The sequence below is a fragment of the Equus quagga genome, chromosome 13 (genome assembly GCF_021613505.1).
Source record: "Equus quagga isolate Etosha38 chromosome 13, UCLA_HA_Equagga_1.0, whole genome shotgun sequence".
In the NCBI taxonomy this organism is placed as follows: domain Eukaryota; kingdom Metazoa; phylum Chordata; class Mammalia; order Perissodactyla; family Equidae; genus Equus; species Equus quagga.
The window spans coordinates 67,488,942-67,508,493 of record NC_060279.1 but is presented as its reverse complement, the minus strand read 5'-3'; the positions used below and the strand labels follow the sequence as shown (position 1 = coordinate 67,508,493).

The window sequence follows — 19,552 nt, the reverse complement described above, 5'->3', positions numbered from 1 at the left end:
TAATGTTAAAAAGACTGACCATATTAAGTGTTGGTAGGCTGTGGAAGAACTGGAACTGTCATACACTGCTGATGCTATTTTAAAATGGTACAACTACTTTGGAAAATAGTTTGCTGGTTTCTTACAAAGTTAAACATACATCTACCATATGACCCAGCCATGTAACTCCTAGGTATCTACCCAAGAGATCGAAAGCATATGTCCATATAAACTCTTATACAGGAATATTCATAACAGCTTTATTTGTAATAGCCCCAAATTGAAAATAACCAAAATGTCCATCAACAATTAAAGGGATAAACAAAGTATAATATATCCACATACTGGAATAATATTACTTGGCAATAAAAAAAAATAAACTGTTGATACATGAATGAATCTTAAAAGTAATTATGCTGAGGAAAAGGAGTTAAACAAAAAAGAGTCCCTACCGTTTGATTCCGTGTATATAAACTTCTAAAAAATGCAAACTCGTAAACGGATCTGTAGCCACAGAAAGCAGATCAGTGGTTGACTGGGGGTGGGGTGGGTGGGGAAGAGAAGGATTGTCAAGGAGCGTGAGGAAACATTTGGAGTTGATGGATGTGGTGGTCAATATCTTGATTGTGGTGATGGTTTCATCGATGTATAGATGTCAAACTTGTCCAATTGTATATTTTAAAAGTGCAGTTTATTATATGTCAGTTAAACCTCAGTACAGCTGTTTTTTAAAAAATTTCTTAAGTTTCTCACTTGACATTTACAGCTCAAGGAAGGCAGGGAGCTGTAGTGAATATTTCAAATGGAGTCTTTTCTACAAGCTTTAACTGTGTAGGCCAGCCAGTAGGGATTATTCTTGGCTTTCATCTTTACCCCAATAGTTATCTTATTAATAAGCCTTCCATTGACAAAACATTTGCATTATTAGTTCAGTAGTATAAAATCTGTATAATGCAGAACACTGACAAGATGAACGCTAGTCCCTGGAGTCTTAAACTCATTTTATGCTTATAAAGCTTTTGCTAAAGTTCAAGCCTTTCAGTCTAGATAATAGCATGACTGGTATAGTATATTCTAGGGAAAAACGTGTGCTTTTAATATGTGGTGATATCTGATTCTAATGCTCGCCTCCATAATGTTTTGGCTTAAATCCTAACTTAGGGCGACAAGTGAGCAGTGAGTGCCAGGGGGAGATGTTGGATTACCGACGCATGTTGATGGAAGACTTTTCCTTGAGCCCTGAGATCATCCTGAGCTGTCGGGGTGAGATTGAACACCACTGTTCTGGATTGCATCGAAAAGGGCGAACCCTGCATTGTTTGATGAAAGTAGTTCGGGGCGAGAAAGGGAATGTTGGCATGAACTGCCAACAAGCGGTAAGGAAAAAATTTCTACTGCCGTTTTGAATGTCACACTTTATCAGCTGAGGAACCTCTTCCTGACACGATCCCAACTTACTTTATCAGGATCGTTATGACATCACAGTGAACATTAGCTACTAGGAACCAGACATGGAATGTTGTTTCTTCAGGCGTATCTTAGTAAGAATGTGGAATTCTCTGCAGAGCAGAAGTTTGAGCTCATAATCAATAAAACGAGCTATATACTTAAAGAAATAGATAAAATGCATTGTTTGCTAGAGTTTTTAAAGAAAAGGTAACTTGCTAGATTGAATTTACTAAATCCAGAATCAGGGCAAACCAGGTTCTGGTAAATCAGAGAAGTTCTTCCACCAAAAGAGAATTTGCCTGTCTAAATAGGTTTGATTGAGTTGAGGCTGAAAGAGAGCTGAAATGAATTGAAGTTTTATGTTTCTTTTTGTTACTGATGTGCAGCATGGTGTGAATTCCTGACCTGAGGATCAAGAAAGCGTGTCATTTTCAAAATCACACCATTTTTTCTTGTTAGAGTAGGGCAACTATGCGTGGAAGGGTCTTTCTTTCTCTACCTCTAGACTCTACAGTCAGCAGTTCTATAAAGATAGTTGGAGAAAATTAGCGTAGTTTGCTTGATAAAATAAAGTTATTCTTGATCCCAGGGTTCATAAACAATTGAATAACTACAGATCAGGTACATAATATAAATTTAACAAAATATTATAGATACAGTGCATCTATTTCATTGCCATTGTCCATGTTTATTACTTTTTCCTGAATAAGAATCTTTGAACAATTTACAATACCAAATGCAACAGCAGTACCCTGTACAATGTACCCCATACTTTCCTATACTTTTCCTTAGGAAGCACAAAAGATATAGTTTACCTTTCTATCCTAAATTAGAAAGTTGTGCCTCTCTCTCAGTGAAACTTTAGAAAACCACTATTCATTAGTCTTTTGTTTTTAGCATTTTTATTAAAATTGACTATTACTTGAATTTTATTTTCTTGCTAATCATGTAAAATCAGAATTTTACAGTCTGAAACATAAAGTTTCCATAAAATTTTGATGTGGAGTAAAATTTCATTTTAGCTTCTAATACCCTGACCCAGAGTAGACAGTAACTTTTACATGCCGTGGTGGGAAAAATAGACAAATGTAGCCTGTTCTCCAAAATACCAAGTGTAGCAGAAGGAGTCTTCCTCAGGAGCAGTCCTTGCTGGTTACTGTGCTAGGAAGCCTCTGTGATAATGTATGTGCCTGGGCCCCAGCCCAAGAATGAATCAGGACATTCTATATTTGCATTTCATCCTTAATGTGGCGTGGAAAGGGGACTGAGGCTACACTTGTACTAACGTTATAGAAAAAAGAAAATACATTGGTTTGACTTTATTTTGAGGCATCTAGTTTACCTCCAAGGCTTTTTGAAATTTAGCTTATTAAAAGAGCTGGTGACTCAACCTGAAAGGTAAATAAGTACCACCCACCTCTTCCTTTGTGTGCAGAAGAAAAGTGCTTTCCCAAACCTAGAGGTTAGCCTCAAATAGTGAAATATGTAGTTTTGACCACATTAAGTTTTAGCCAAGTGGGAAACAAACACTTTATTTTGTTTTTTATAGACCCATGGTTTTTTAGCCTTTGCTCAAAACAGTTGAAGGAATAAGAAGAAAATCTTCCTTAGTCTTCTACTACATTAGCCGTCATCAAGTGGAGGAATGTTTAGAAATAATTTATTTTGAGTGGATTTCTTTCTTTTTCAATTTTCTTCCTTGATCCAGTAGACTTTCATACCTGTCTGTGGTTGACCATTAATTTTTCCTGTTCTCTGCTTGGTGATACTTTGATTTAGTGATCTCTCAACAAATAGTAAACTGTGACGCATAATGATAATTATTATCTTAATCATCTTATCTTCCAAATGCACCATAATCGTGAACTTATTAAATTCTCTTCAGTTATGGTTGAACGAGTCTGGGCCCAGTCTCTCCCAAGCCAAAGGTGACTGCCCAGGCTATTCTTTAGATTAATCATTTCTTGGAAGCATTTTCCCAGGTTTTTCCTAAGCAGTTAGGGGCTAGAATAGATGTATTATCATGTAGCAATTCACGTTCTTAGTGTTTATTTCCCAGACTGTTGTCACTGGATTCAAGAGTGGGAGTAGCTGTGATCCCTTGAGCCATTAGCCTACTAGATTCTATAGCGCATTCATTGTCTCCTTTTAGGACCTGCAGTCTGCATTCATTGAGAATTCTCAAAGTTCACCTGTCAGTCATGGATATTTAACTGATGCAGTTTTTGCAGTGACTTCCAGATTCCCATGATGCTTATAACTTCCCTCAGAAAAAGATGTAAATGTTTTAGTCTTTGTTAGCAAACATCATAACTAAAATTGGTAGTCATTTGACAATAATCTTCCTCCTAACTAACCACAGCATTTTCTAGCTTCTCCAAATTGCCACCAAGAACTGGTACAAATAACTTCCATCCCAAAATATTGGAAGTCCTTCATGCTTCTCTCATCTTAATTGCTGACTTCTTTTGGGATAGACAGAGTTTTCTTTCTCCATTTCCTTTTGATCTGTGTTCTCTGATCAATATGTGATGGGGTCATTGCTTTCACAGGAGCCCCTGTGGGATCGCAGGTCAAGTGTATGAGGATTAGAGAAGGCCTCTTCAGAGGCTAAATCTACGACACAAGAAGGGCTCCAATTCTTTAACTTGGTAAAGGAACCAGAAGAATTAGTAGTTTTCAGATTTACTTTCTGTTATTTAAGATTCCCACCCCAAAACACCATCTGCTACCCATCTGTAGTAACAGTGATCTTTTATGTCTGTAAAATACTTTACAGTTTATATAACTTTCTCCTCCATACCACTCTTTCTTATAATCCTCTGCAGTAAAAGAAACTGGAGCTTAGAGGTTAATCAACTTGTTCATGTTCTCAAAGCTGGTATCTATGTGGCAGAGCTGGAACTATTAATAGAACTCAGGTCTTCTGATTCTTAATTTAGAGTTTTTTCCTCTGCGCTCCCACTGCTTTCTTCTCAAACACAGAAAAAAAGAATCCAAGGCACATTTTATCATGCTTTCACTTTATTCCCTGACAAAGTATGGACCAAGCAAAAGTAAATCTTAAAGATATTATTCTCATTTTCAACTGCATAATCGCAAGTATTTTTCTGTATACTTTGAATGGGCAAGTTCTAGTTTACCTCTAGGTTGTATAAAAGATAGTGAGGAAAAATAGGAAATTATAAGTATCATATTCTTGTTTTTTGTAATTGATATTTCTTGCAAGTTAAATGAAATCTCACATCTGTTTTTAATAAACCAAAGTACGCCTGTTGTAATGCGAGTGTCCTTGCAGCAAAATTCAAATTCTAGATTCCTTTGACCAAATTAGGTCTCTAACTGGAAATGTCTTCTCTTTACTCTTCTCGCCCAATTCTGGCTTGGCCCTGAGTGTCAGATTTAGTAGACCAATTACCAGATCGATATCTGCCTAGATGTGAGGAAAGAGGCAGACTTTACATTGTAAAGACCTTTTGTTTTGCAAATATCTAGAGATGGTTCAGACAGGTAGGCAAGCAACCCCCACTTTGACTTAAACAGAAAAATTTGCAGTCAAGGGAGAGAAACCAGTTGGAAAGTTTTTGGCAACAGCTCTTGAGCTTGGCCAGTGACAATCGTAGGACCTTATTGAGAGTACATTGTGATATACCAAACTGAGTAACTGATTGCGTGAAGATGTGATATTGCTCTTCCCTAATGTGTAAGTGGCTTTCTTTCTTAACTTTTTTTTTTTTAATCCAGCTTCAAACATTGATTCAAGAGACTGATCCTGGTGCAGATTACCGCATTGATAGAGCTCTGAATGAAGCTTGTGAATCTGTAATACAGACAGCCTGCAAACACATCAGATCAGGAGACCCAATGTAGGTTATCTTATTTGTGCTATTTATCCATATTATATTTTATTATATTTGGCAGGGCAGCTCAGGGAACATTCCCTCAAATGACTTTTGGATGGTTTAACATCTTAACTGAAATTTTGTTAAACAGGAACACATACCAACTTTTGTTAAAACTACTGTTGGAATTGAGACTTCGGCTCTGCCTCATCCACACTGTAGAGACGCCTAGACCGAGAATTGTGATGATATTTGTTGACATTGACTGACCATATATGGCCCTATACATTAGGTCACTGAATAATTCCATTTAATGGTCAAATAAAAATGAGATAGAGAAACTCTCAGGATAAAGAGTGACACATGCTTTGGCTCTGTATTTTTCATTTGTATATTAACTTGGATACATTGACTACTCAATAATCATTAGATAGAAAGTAATTAATTATTGAAATGAAAAAAATGTGATGGTTAGAGGGAGTAATCATGGACAAAATGAGCTCTGAAGTTGCATCCAAGATCCAGGAAAGCTGTACAATGCTGTAATAAAGTATTTGTATCTCATGCATTAGTTTTATTCCATATGATGTACAAACAGCTTTTAGAAACAGGTTGCAAGTAAGAACAGGTTTCCAATTCTGCAAAAATCTTTATAACCTGCAGCTGGCAGTACCCATCAATAAAAGCAATGCAGTCCATGTTTATCATCATTCTGCTATTCATGCGCTCCTACTGTTCATACTGTGGTAGGGGATTTAAAAAAGGTCTTCTTCCTTAAAGCTCTTTGTGTAGTTGGAGGAGATAGACAAACACTCTTAAGACTAATTAAGAATATTTACCAATATGAAAATAATTGCACCAGCCATGAAGGGGCCAGTTGAGAGGGAGGAAAGAGGGAACTGCTACAGATTAAATAGATTTGAGATACTATCAATTAAATGCAGTGTGTGTGGACCTTTTCTGAGTCCCACTTTGAACAAAGATGTAAAAAGGCATGAGATAATTGGAAAAATTTGAAAACTGATAGGATATTTAATGATTTTCATTGATTTATTTTGGTGGATAATAGTATTGTGTTCTCCTATCATAGAGAAATATGGTGAAGTATTTACAAATGAAATGATATGGTATCTGGGATTTGCTGTAAAACATCAGTGAGGGGATATAGAGCTAAAACAAACGTGGCCATAGGTTGATAAAGCTATAGGAATGGAAGGTGGATGTATATGATTCTCTATTTTTGTGTGTGTTCGAAAATTTTCATAATAAACAGTTAAAAATAAAGCAGGTGCATGCAGATCTTATGCAAGCTGAGTCCTAAGTGCTGAGTGGCTCCGAAGTTGATAGAAGCCATAATCACTGTCAGGCTGGGTTAATTTGAGTGATTCTCAGAAGAGTAAACTCCTGATTGCCCTAGGAAAATAGTGAAATGGCTTTTCCCACAGACCAAGGAAATACTGATGCAAGAGTTCAGAACCTGTTGTCAGAACTCTTCTTTCCTTTGTTATAATTTCACCCCTATTTTATGCCCAGGATCCTCTCATGCCTGATGGAACATTTATACACAGAGAAAATGGTGGAAGATTGTGAACACCGTCTCTTAGAGCTGCAATATTTCATCTCCCGTGATTGGAAGTGAGTATTTTGAAGCCAGAGTAAGCGTAAGCCTCAGCCTGTTCTCCTGTGTCGCCAGTATCCCTTGTGTTTTTTGAGATAATCGGTAGGAATTTGTTTTTATTAAGTTCTAGGATAGCTGACAACACTCCGGTCCCCTGAAAAACCTCAGTATTTAAAGGCAGACACCGTCCAGCAGGTCTGTTCCCCAGTGCCCGTGTTCACTACTACTTTGGAAGTCAGGGTCAAATGCTTCTGATACCACAAACATCGTCTAGAAAGAGCTTGGGCACCTATGGGGCAGCAGAAGCATCTTCAAATATGTCTTTAAGACGATAATAGCGCATTTTTATTCTTACTGATTTGCACTCAGTATGGGAATTTGCTGTTTCTTGTTTTTGATTGCTTTTATTTTTTTCCTTTTTTTATTTTAATTTTTGTTTTTATAGCAGTAACATTGGGTTATAACATTATATAATTTTCAGATGTACATCATAATATTTTTTGAATTCTGTGTAGATTACATCATGTTCACCACCCAAAGACTAATTATAATCCATTACCACACGGAATTTGCTATTTCTTTAACTATTCTAAGTTATTGAATTTATTCTGTCTTAAGAGGCTCTTACCAATAAGTGACAATTTGATTCTTTTCTCATCCTGTTAGCTGGAAAAAAGAGGAGACGTGAAATAGGAGAAGTATCTATATTACACTCAGAATCTCTATAATTTATTGGCTTCAATCCCCTCCTCTTTCCATGTCTCATTTTCCCTTCCCCTTCGAAGCCGCCAGTACCTGATCAGTCTGCTCCTCCTGCATCCCAAGTTCAGCTGCTTCCTGATTCAGTTGTTTAAGCCACTGTACTTTGGTCATTAACTTTTTCTGGAGATTACTATATGTTTTACCCACATACTTTACTGGAAAGAGAATACTTGAGGATTCAATGTGTTTCTATTTCTGTTCCCTCAAATTAGCTCTGGAAAGGACTACAGAAAACTGTGTAGGAATTTCCCTGTGCTTACCCGGGCCATCTAGACTGAAATAGCAAAGAGTTTACTGCCTGAAAAAGTCATGTTTTTTCCTCTTCTGTAATTCCTTCACCCATGATCTAAAGATGCTTCACAGTCTTACAAGCTACTCATTAAATACTAACTTTTCTCCTTAAATAGCCCTTCCCAAAATTGACATTGTAACATGGACAGAATTAAGCATGCATTGGCCTAATTTGGAGAAGCAGCAGGCTCATTGCCTGATCCACTGTCTCCAGAGTCTAAATTAAATGTCAGGGGTTTTTTTCTTAAGGATTGGCACCTGAGCTAACAACTGTTGCCAATCTTCTTTTTTTTTTCTCCTCAAATCCCCCCAGTACATAGCTGTATATATTTTAGTTGTGGGTCCTTCTAGTTGTGATATGTGGGAAACCGCCTCAGCGTGGCCTGATGAGCGGTGCCATGTCCGTGCCCAGGATTCGAATCGGTGAAACCCTGGGCCGCCAAAGCGGAGCGTGTGAACTTGACCACTGGGCCACGGGGCAGGCCCCAAATGTCAGGTTTTTTAAATTGATACGCTTATTCAGGTATGCTGAAAATATAACTGCCTTACCTTGCATGGGGAAAAGAAGAGCAACAGTGTTACTAGAAAGGAAGTTGAGTGGGAGATTCTGTTTATCTTGCCATTTCCTGATTTTATTGAATCCAGTATATCAGGTAGGATTGAATTTTATTCATACTTAGAAAAAAGTATTGAATGAAAAGTTGTGAATTGCCTGATGGTAGCTAAAACCTTATTTTCTTGTTTCAGCCAGGGCATGTTAGTGCTAAGTGTAGTATTGTACTATTCTGTGCCTTACATAGCCAAGATAATATCTTTAAGGTAGAGCTTAAATCTTCTGTATTAAGGTTGACAAACACCATGTGTTCGTGAAGAACAAAATTCAGGAATGTACTTTTGCTTGCCTGCTGTCTCCACTACCCTGGAGGTGGTTACCAATGAGTACACAAGCAAGCACCTTGTAAAAACCCTTAGCATGTCTTAGAAGGAAAAGTATAGTAAGAGTGATTATCTTTTAACTCTTAACCTTATAGGCTGGACCCTGTCTTATACCGCAAGTGCCAGGGGGATGCATCTCGTCTTTGCCACACTCACGGTTGGAATGAAACCAGTGAACTTATGCCTCCTGGAGCTGTGTTCTCTTGCTTATATAGACATGCCTACCGCACTGAGGAACAGGGCCGGAGGGTATGCACTCAATATTGACTTCATTTCTTCTTATTGTCATTTGGTTTTTCATTAGTTTGCTATATGTTGTTCTGATTTTGTCATCCTAGGAAGACTTAGTATATCGGGCAGGGAAGGTTACTGCACTACTAGCAACTTTTTCATTCAGTGAACGTGCACAGAGTTGTTCTCCAGCTTCTTTCTGTCTGATTTTATGTTTTTAACAAAGTGAATCGGGACATTTCCAGTTTTTTTTCTTAAAATTACCAGAATCTAAATCACAAAGAGACAATTAAATTCTGTTCATCTAACTTTATTTAGCTTTAAAGATCCATTAGAAGCTCTTAGCCAGGATACAAATGGTCTTTAGGCTTCTGCCCTTGATAGCAGAGCACTAATGCCTATGGGAATGAGGCCTCCCTGACAGTACTCCAGTTGGAGCAGAAACCTCCATACCTAATCTCTTGGCATTTGACCTGATTGCTACTTCTTGTTGGGGTATTTGTGTGTGCTTGGCTCTCCAGCAAAATTTGCTGCTTTCCATTGTCACACTGATGTACTGCTTGCTCTCCATGGTAGCCTTTTTAAGCCTTCTGAGATATCCCATTGCATTTCAGTCCTGCATTTGTTACAGAAAATAGGGAGGGTATTATTTCACATGCGTGTTTACAAATACCCCTCTGAGTTCAATGCAAAAGTCTGACTGTTTAAGATTCAGAATGAGGAGACCCAAACAGAAAGAAATGTCGTACGTCAGTTACTGTGGTCTTAACCCAGGTTTTCTACTACTGTGTAAAAAAATATGGGAATTTGTTACTTTTTCCTCCATATAATGAGCCTCTTATTAATCAAAGGCACTCCTAAATCCTGGCATCTTGGTAGTCACTATAGTAGAAAGTTCCTTCTCTTGTAATGAAGAAAGGGTTGGAATCTGGTATGATGTCTTTTTTTAAAATACACTAAAAAATATTAACTAAATATATATAATATAGTATATAAATAGTATGTAAATATATACTAAAAAAGTATAAAAATATACTTAAAAAGTATAAAAAATATACTTTTATAAATTGAAGTGAAATTTGCATAACATAAAGTTAACCATTTTAAAGAGAAAAATTCAGTTGCATTTAGTAGATTCACAAAGTTGTGCAACCACCACCTCTACTTCTAAAACATTTCCATGTCTCCAAAAGGAAACCCCATTCTCATGAAGCAGTTGCTCTCGTCCCTTCCCTCACCCCAGCTGTGTTGGCTTTTTAGGAAAGAGAGACTGACTGTACCTGGCAATGACAGCTTTCTCACAACCCTACCAAATAGACTAATTTTCATCTGTTTCACCCTCTGCTAATTTTCCCTAAATCGTCTAGAAGAGCCTAGTCCTGACCTATAGTAACTGTTGCCTGCTTCTTCCGAGTTTAGGTAAATTTGAACTCACTTCTCCTGACCCAAGTGTGTATTCTCTCCTGAATCGGATCAAGCATTCTACTCTTTATTCATAGGGTAGTGGCAAATTAATTTTGCTAAACACAAAACTCTGTAAGTTAACCGCAACGAATCCAGTTCACTTTATATCAGGATATCCTGAGAAAAGAATGTTGTTTCATATAGTATATTAGAAAATGCTGAGTGTATAATCTCATTTATAGAGACAGAGGTTTTTAGAGCCTCATGAAACATTTAATTCTTATTCTAGAAGAGATTCGAGGTATAAAGTTTGGTTCAACTAACTATAAAGTTATCTGTTAGTTTCCTGACAACAGATTTGCTTTGTTTAATGTCTTTTTCTTTTGGTTTTGATACCTTTAAAGTATTTTACTGTTGTTTCTCATGTAGCTCTCACGGGAGTGCCGAGCTGAAGTCCAAAGGATCCTACATCAACGTGCCATGGATGTGAAGCTGGATCCTGCCCTCCAAGATAAGTGCCTGATTGATCTGGGAAAATGGTGCAGTGAAAAAACAGAGACTGGACAGGTAAGTGACATAGCTACCTTATTTATCTTACAGTAATAATAATGTTCATGATTAACATTTTATATAGAGTACGACTACCATAAAATCCATCTCTGTTGGGGCTGGCCCACTGGTGTAGTGGTTAAGTTCGCCCACCCTCTTCAGTGGCCCAGGGTTCACAGGTTTGGATCCCAGGGGTGGACCTGCACACCACTCATCAAGCTTTGCTGTGGTGGCATCCCACATACGAAATAGAGGAAGATTGACAGATGTTCGCTCAGGGCCAATCTTCCTCACACACACACACAAAAAAAAGTCCATCTCTGATTACTTCACAGACGTGGTTTGTTATATTATTCTTCAATCTTCCACCTGTAAAAAATCCTCAGGAAAGTTTTCTCTTTGGTCTCCATATTAGGAATAATTGTACTTTTCTTAAGCAATTAGTTTGTTTTTATATTATGGTTACTGTATTTTATAGTTTATTATTTTCCCCTCTGTGTTGCCTCTTAAAAAGCCTGGAGCCAAACATATGGCCTGTCTCTAACAAGTGTATAAGGTTTTATGGTGGGCATTTTGTGTACCAAGCTTACTGCTGACTTCACTCCACTTTCTTTACCATATTTTCCTTTTCTTTCCTATTTTTTGCTCACTTTTAATTCATTTTATCTTTTTTTTTTTCTTTTCTCACTTTTATAAGCTACATTAAGTCCTTTTGAGGGAAGGCAGGATATAAATACATACATATGTATGTGAATACTGGCATGCATGAATAATGAGCATGTCCTACAACAGTCCTACAAGATATGTAGGAATGGAATTATTTTTTCCTTCTAGTAGTTGACAAAATTGAGGCTCAGAGAAGTGAAGTGTATTGACTTCCTTCCGTAAAACTCAGGTCTAATCCTAGCAGGCATTTATTCTATTATAACGTAACCTTTCCAATACAGGAGAGTGTAGGGAAGGAGCAGCCCCCAAGGATTACAAGCATGCTATGAATGATTTCTAAAGATTTTGTACCTAGTTTTAAAAAAAGAGAAAGAAAGGGTGCATTACTGCATTCTAGTAAATTAAGGGGGAAGTAGCTTGTCTTCTATCGTAAGGCAGGGTTACCAAGCAATGAGGAATAGCTAGTTGGATAAAGCCCCATTAATACTAGAGTAAGGTGTGAACTCAGGTTTCCAGCTTCCATTTATAACACTCCAAAACACCCTCTGGGACCAAACTATTAAAAAGTCACGTGTACAGGAATTGGACTTTTTTTTTTTTTTAAAGATTGGCACTTGAGCTAACATCTGTTACCAATCTTCTTTTTTTCCCCTTTCTTCTTCTCCTCATAGCCCCCCGGTACATAGTTGTATATTCTAGCAGAGGTCCTTCTAGTTGTGGCATGCAGGACACCGCCTCAGCATGGCTTGATGAGCAGTGCCATGTCCATGCCCAGGATCCAAACCGGCAAAACCCTGGGCTGCCTAAGCGGAGCGCACGAACTTAACCACTCGGTCCCGGGGCCGGCCTCGGAATTGGACATTTTTAAGAAGCAGCATGGCTCCCTACTCAGATCTGATGGGCCTGGGAATATCATTTTCAGCAGTCTGCTTCCTGGGCCTTATACAGTTCTGTCGAGTTTATTGTTACAAGATGCCTGTAGTTCAGCTTTCTGCTGCCTCTGTCTAATGAAACAGAGACACAGTGGTTTGGAGTCCCAGGAAAGTTTCCTTTCCTACCCCTGTAAAGTAACATCGAAAAAGCTGCACTACATTGCAGCCCATCACTGTGAAGCTAAACTGAGGAAAGGAGGGGCCGGCCCAGTGGCGCAGCGGTTAAGTGCGCACGTTCTGCTTCTCGGCGGCCGGGGGTTCGCCGGTTCGGATCCCAGGTGTGAACATGGCACCACTTGGCACGCCATGCTATGGTAGGCATCCCACATATAAAGCAGAGGAAGATGGGCACTGATGTTAGCTCGTGGCCAGTCTTCCTCGGCAAAAAGAGGAGGATTGGTGGCAGATGTTAGCTCAGGGCTAATCTTCAAAAGATAAAATTAAATTAAAAAATAAACTGAGGAAAGGATTCCGTGAATAGGGTTTTTCCCGTAGCTGTTTATCTTACTCCCAAATGTTTTATGCATTTTCCTTTGGGTTCCCTCACCACCACCATCACCAATTCTGGCTGTTGTATGATACCTACAGCCCTCTCCTCCCTTCTCATTCTAATTCTGCACAGGGAGGTTCTTGCAGAATGGTCAGTAAGTTAAACTTGATCCTTTAACAGAGCATTTTGCTGAGAAATAGCTGTTGATATGCTTTGGGAAAGTGAGCTGATATTATACTTCAAATCTCTAAATCTCTAAGAGGAATAGTGATAGGCTGATGCTATGGGGTAGCTCCAGCTCAGTTTCTAAAGCCCAGACAAGACAGCTTTTAGATCCCCAAGCCCTAGTGTGCTCACTTGTTTCAGGGTTTCCCTCAGAGGATCCTTTTAATGGGGGCTGGGGTTAGAGTCCTAGATTGGACTTGCAGGAGCTATTGGTTCTGTTCTGTGTTTCCGACTCTGGGTCCCAACCTGCTTTGCCCATGAAGAGTCTTAAAATATGCCACATCTTTCCCTGTGAATTTGCTGTTCAACAATTATTATCAAAATGCAGATTTAAAATGGAAGACAAAGATTATCAAAACACAGGTAAAAATGGAATGGCAGGGTGTTAATGAATGAAATAAAGTCCTGATTATTTTAGACTCTGAGGACACCCAAACACTGATGATGATTAATTGTTGGACTTACCAATTTGGCCTTCTGGAGGATTCTCATGGCTGTTGTATCCCCTTAAACCTCTTAACCACCCTGTTACGTCAAGCACTTATCCTTTCAACAATCCCAGTTTGGAGAATCAGATAAAGCATTAGTGTTCTGTTCTGTGAAGTCATTTTAATAAGAGAAGAAGAAGAGGACCTCTGAAAAGGAAGTCGACACTAGTATCTCAGCTTCCCTTGACCATTTATGCAATTGGCAAATGCCAAGGGATTGCCTTTTGATTTGCAGGAGCTTGAGTGCCTCCAGGACCATCTCGATGACTTGGCTGTAGAATGCAGAGATATAGTCGGCAACCTCACCGAGTTAGAATCCGAGGTAAGCATTTGCAGCTCACAGAAGGAGAGTGTCCTGTCAGCAGCCTTTGCTTTTTTTCTTAGTTCTACTGTTTCTAGACTCTTGAGCATGCAGATTCTCTGTAAAACAAAAGAAGCCTTGTCGGATTCTCTCCATTTGCTTTATAAAGAAGTATATTGTGTTGCTTCCCCAACCCCTCTCCTCATTTCTCTGGAAAAACACTCTATACATTTAGCTCTTTGGTTTTCTTCATGTTAGAATTATCACAGTGATTAGATGTATCGTTTTCCCCCCCTTTTAGAAAATATAGCAAATGTACTTCAAATCTCTTAATCACATTCAAGAATAGTCCAAGCATTCCTATTCCCTTATCTTTAGCTTTTTCAGTTAGGTCATTTGGTAATGTTTGTGTGTTTAATGAAATAAAAACGTGGGACTTCCAGTTAAACATGAACGATTGAATACGTGTTCCATCCTGAAACCCATTCAGTTGTAAAAACGGGGGTTAAAAAACCTCATAAGCATAGGCATATTATTTAGAAATACAGAGATTATTACAGGGTGGAGCAGCTAAAAAGTTAAAATTGGCTTGTGCAGAAATCACGGTAACAAAGAAACAAAGAATTGCTTTTTTTTTTTTTATCTAACCCTTTTAGAACTATTTGAATTGTCAAAATTGGCAATACATAAAATTACATTTCTCAGCATCTTTTTTTGCTTTCTGTTTTTCAAAAGTTTATTGCCTTTTTCATCTTCTGTCATCTCCTCTCCCATTCTCATGTCCTTGTGGGCTAATGAGGACATTCTGGGTGTGTAACGTGAAAGGAAGATCTTGTTTCAGCAGCTAGTGCTGTGCGGCGGGTACTGAGCTTAAAGGCGTTCAGTGTGGTTCCCCAGATGCAGTGGTTTGTCATCTGGTTTGAGGACAGTGATCTCGTTTAGGAGCTTAGAAACTAAAGATAGAGGTCAGTTACTCCTATTTTCTTTTTGAACTGCTTAGCTTTTTGGGGAAAATTCCAAAGGCTTTACATACTCTAATATTATTTTTAAATACTTTTTTCTCCCCACCGTTCTTAATTCTGCATTCTCTTTTGTTTGGGCACAAGGGGAATCTGCCTCTAGAAAACTTGCCTTTCAAAGTATAATGGAGGAGCAGTTCTATCTATGCTGGGGCTATCTTACTTAAATACTAGGGTAGTTTTTAGATGTCCATTTTAGATTATATACCCATCAGATGCTACTAATTCAGAAAAAGAAACTGCTCCTACTCTTACCCCTGGCTCTTTCTAAAGCAGAATTATTAATGTATGTTATCTTCTACAGGATATTCAAATAGAAGCCTTGCTGATGAGAGCCTGTGAACCCATAATTCAGAACTTTTGCCACGTAAGTGATGTCTGGAAAAACAAGGGTCACAATAGAACCAGATTCACTGGGCCTCTGGGCCACAAGTGTGTTGGACTCATCTCTGTCTCCAGCACACGTTTCTCCTGAGTGATAGCCAACTTTGACAAGGTAAAGTTAAAATGTAAACATCATCGAGAGAGGAGTGCCACCATCCTGGGAAACCTTATTTGATTATCCCTTGTGGGTACCCAGGTGTGTGGTTAGCAGCACTTGTTGAGATGCCTTTTATAAACAGAGAGAAAAGGGGGAAGCCACTATCAGCATGGCTGAGTTGCTTCAGATACATCAGTCCAGGATTTGTTAGCAATAATAGTGGCTTTCCCCTTCCAGCTGTCTCCTTGTACCTCGATATTGGGGGAATTCTGTTAGTTTATTCACTTACTGAACTATCTAAATTGTGGGAGTGAAGCACACCGAGGACCCGTGAGGATCTGACACCCAGGAAGCGGTGTTAGATGCTACCCTGAAAGCCAGCTTCCAACATCAGAAGGAAGGGAGTAAAGGCCCTGCATGGTGCATGTTCTCATTGGCGCTTCATGTGGGGCAACTTGCTGTGTAAATTTTATTCCCCTGAATGTTTATTCTTTGTAATTTCTCCAGCTTATTTTGACATGATTTCTGGTATATCTTGTTTGTGAAGGCTCTAGAATCAGTCTAGAATCAGTCTTGTTTGTATTTCTCATGGGCTGGGGCGTAGGGTTTTTTCATTAGAGGTTACAAATAAGGTGTAAATGTGCACTGCTTTCCCCAGGATGTGGCAGATAACCAGATAGACTCTGGGGACCTGATGGAGTGTCTGATACAGAACAAGCACCAGAAAGATATGAATGAGAAGTGTGCCATTGGAGTCACTCACTTCCAACTGGTCAGTAACACCTGGCAGGTCCTTCTTGTCTTGGCTCTTTGGATGGCTACTGAATCCCCTCCTCTTTTAGAACATCAGAGCACCTCTTCTGTGAAAAACCATTTTCTCCAAATATATGTCCTATTTCGATTTATTCTCAGTAAATGTGATGTTTTTATCTGCTAGGGCCAGGTACTTTGTTAGACTTGGGAAATGCAATGATAGATAAGACAGGGTCTGTACCCTTAAGGAGCATGCAATCCAGTGGGGATGGGGACAAATAAACAGGCGTTTCCTGCTTCAGTCACACTGCTTGCTTACATAAGATATTTTAGCTTTTCCTTTGACAGTTAGTATCAGTGGGGTCTGCTATTTTGTGTCACTGTTCAGTGCAGCAGCCCAAATGTATATCAATACTCTGGACTCTAAGCCTTTTTTTCTTTTAAATCATACTACCCAGGGTTGGCATTTGAATAAGATGGTTAAACTATGCTCTCCATAGTTACCACATGTCAAAAGGCAGTGTTTCTGGTAAAGCAAGCACTTCCCTCCCAGGAGGATGACATCCAGTCAACTGTGTAAAATTGATCTCTTCTCCGGGCCTGTTGCCTTTAACAAACGGTATCGAGGGCCGCTGAGTGCAGGCACGGGGAGACAGAGGTGGAATGACAGATCCTGCCCTTGTCAACTCCACTCAATATTCTGATTTTCTTTCTGATCATCTTTTTCAGGTGCAGATGAAGGATTTTCGATTCTCTTACAAATTTAAAATGGCCTGCAAAGAGGATGTGTTGAAACTTTGCCCCAACATAAAGAAGAAGTATGTAGCTTTTAATTGATTTGTTCTGCTTCCCCAAAGTCCCTCTTAGTTACTGAATGAACACCCAAGACGCCAGGCAGCCTCCTGCTGTCTGGCAGATTAGCCCTGGAGACCTCCTGCACGCTCCTTTGGTGGTATGGCCAAACACTTGGATTGTCTGGACAGATCGTCTTTATAGCTGCCTAGAGCCACAAATGGTGGTGGTAGTTCTGATATGGAGAGCCTATAGCCTAAAGGAGCATTTTGAATTTTTCCACGTTAAGGCCATCTAACTGATGAAGCAGATATAGATTGTTTACTTAGAGGAGCAAGTTGCAGTATGAATAAAAGACGTTAACTGCCTTCCTCCTGACATCATTCCATTAAGTTGTTTCTTTAGGGAAACAGCAGAGGCTTTTACTGAGTCAAAGATCTTAGGAAGAAACAAAACCTTTATTCATTTAAGAATTAGGTCTTATTGAGGAGAGTGATGAGCTGTTATAGCATGGCTACCCAAATGCTTCCATGTTACTCTTTGAAAAGGCACATTTCTAGAAAACATTTGCCCGCAAATCAAGTTCCCATTTTGCTCAGGTTTCTGTACCTTTCTGGAATGAGTGTCACAGTACATCAAAGACACAGTTCAGAGTTAAGAGCAGCGTTCCTCTCTGGTCACATGTTTTTAACAAAACAAGTGTTGAACTGTGCTTGCACACATGTCCCCTCTCTGGCCTCCCCACCAGTCAGAAATGTAGTCAGAATGTAGTCAGAATTGTAGTCGGCATGGCCCAACTTTTATGACATACACAGTCAAATTACTACTTTTAGCACTCTGAAAGGAGAGTGAGACTTACAGGAAAGGCATTGGGAAACACAAAGGGGTCACGGATTCTGGGGAGGTGGTATGGCACCTGCCCCCGTCCAGTTCTCAGCTGTCTGCGCACGTGTGGCTCCTGCCAGTCTCAAGTCTTCTCTTTTCCTTGGCAGGGTGGATGTGGTGATCTGCCTAAGCACCACCGTGCGCAATGACACTCTCCAGGAAGCCAAGGAACACAGGGTGTCCCTGAAGTGCCGCAAGCAGCTGCGGGTGGAAGAGCTGGAGATGGTAATGCCTCGTTGCACAGTCTCTGGTCCCAGAAGCCACAGGGGCAGGGCTTAGAAAGTTGGGTGAGAGGCGAGGGCAAATTGGAAGATTTTATTAACAACTGTTGAATGGAAAAGACTCAGAGCTAAGTGCTGAAATTTTACCATATGGCAGCTTCTTGCTTTACCTTTTTTTTTAATGATAAAATATTTTTATAATTTTATGTGCGGATAAAATACTGCACATAACTGGAAGTCCAGCTGTAAGCATGTGATACAGTCATTGCGTCAATAATGTCCTCAAGGATCGAGGGTCTTTCCCTCTCCGCTCCGCCATCCCTGGCACTAACTTGATCGTAAGGCTGGCTTCCTTCATGGCTGCATGATGGCTGCCCGCAACAACTGGGCCACTTGCGCCAATATTCGTCTGCAGCAGGAAAATAGAAACAAGAGAAAACTACCCCCAGCATGAAATACAGATCCTTCCCTTCAATTTGATTGTGTCAGCTTGAGATCTGTGCTTACTGCCTGAGCAACAGTTTCCAGGGAAATGCCACACTCTGGTGAGCTTACTCATCATTGAGGCGAAATGGATATTGGGAAGTCAAGCACAGGCTGCACTATAAGAAGAAACTTCTTACTTTTCTTTTGAGGTTAAGCGCAAAGCATGTTAAGAAGACAGCTAAAAATTTTTTGTGATATGTTTTATATTGTGAATCATACTTATTTCATCTCAGTCTAAGCGACAACTAGTACTGAACACCAAACACCATTAATGTTGCAAAAGTTGCATTACCATATTTTCACATATAGTGGTAGTGATTCAGTGACACTTATGTTTAAGTGGAGCTGGCCTAAATGCCCTATTTTAGTTGGGACTTTGGGTCCCTAGCTTTGACCCTAGCTCTTTCAGTAAAATAATAAAGGCAGGACCCTACATTTATATAATGGTTTTAACTTTCTAATGTGGTTTTTGCATGATATTAATCTTATTTCACCTCATAGCAGTCCTGTGAAGGGGTCAGGGTAGATGGTAGCATTTCATTGTAGAAAGAAAGTCCAAGGCCAAGTAGCTAGTTAGTGGCAGAACTGACACTAAATCCCATTTGTCCGTTTACTACAGCGGCCACACGGCTGCCACTTTGCTGTGTAAAAGCGGTGGTCATTAGCCAAGATCCAGTCAATAAATAAGTCTGTAGAACATTTGACATCTCCAGCTTAAAATAAGCTCACTTTTCTATGCTGGTTCCCTCTCA

General features: G+C 39.4%; 1 protein-coding gene across 1 annotated transcript in view; it reads left to right on the top strand.

The window, feature by feature from the left end:
* The window catches only part of GLG1 (golgi glycoprotein 1), a 157,873-nt gene that overhangs the window by 122,333 nt on the left and 15,988 nt on the right, over positions 1–19,552 (top strand). Inside the window, exons 8-17 of the mRNA XM_046680445.1 lie at positions 1,141–1,355; positions 5,173–5,294; positions 6,804–6,905; positions 8,973–9,126; positions 10,942–11,079; positions 14,098–14,184; positions 15,487–15,549; positions 16,322–16,435; positions 17,146–17,234; positions 18,201–18,318. Of these exons, the coding sequence (XP_046536401.1) occupies positions 1,141–1,355; positions 5,173–5,294; positions 6,804–6,905; positions 8,973–9,126; positions 10,942–11,079; positions 14,098–14,184; positions 15,487–15,549; positions 16,322–16,435; positions 17,146–17,234; positions 18,201–18,318 (1,202 nt within the window). The remainder of the gene's footprint in view (positions 1–1,140; positions 1,356–5,172; positions 5,295–6,803; positions 6,906–8,972; positions 9,127–10,941; positions 11,080–14,097; positions 14,185–15,486; positions 15,550–16,321; positions 16,436–17,145; positions 17,235–18,200; positions 18,319–19,552) is intronic.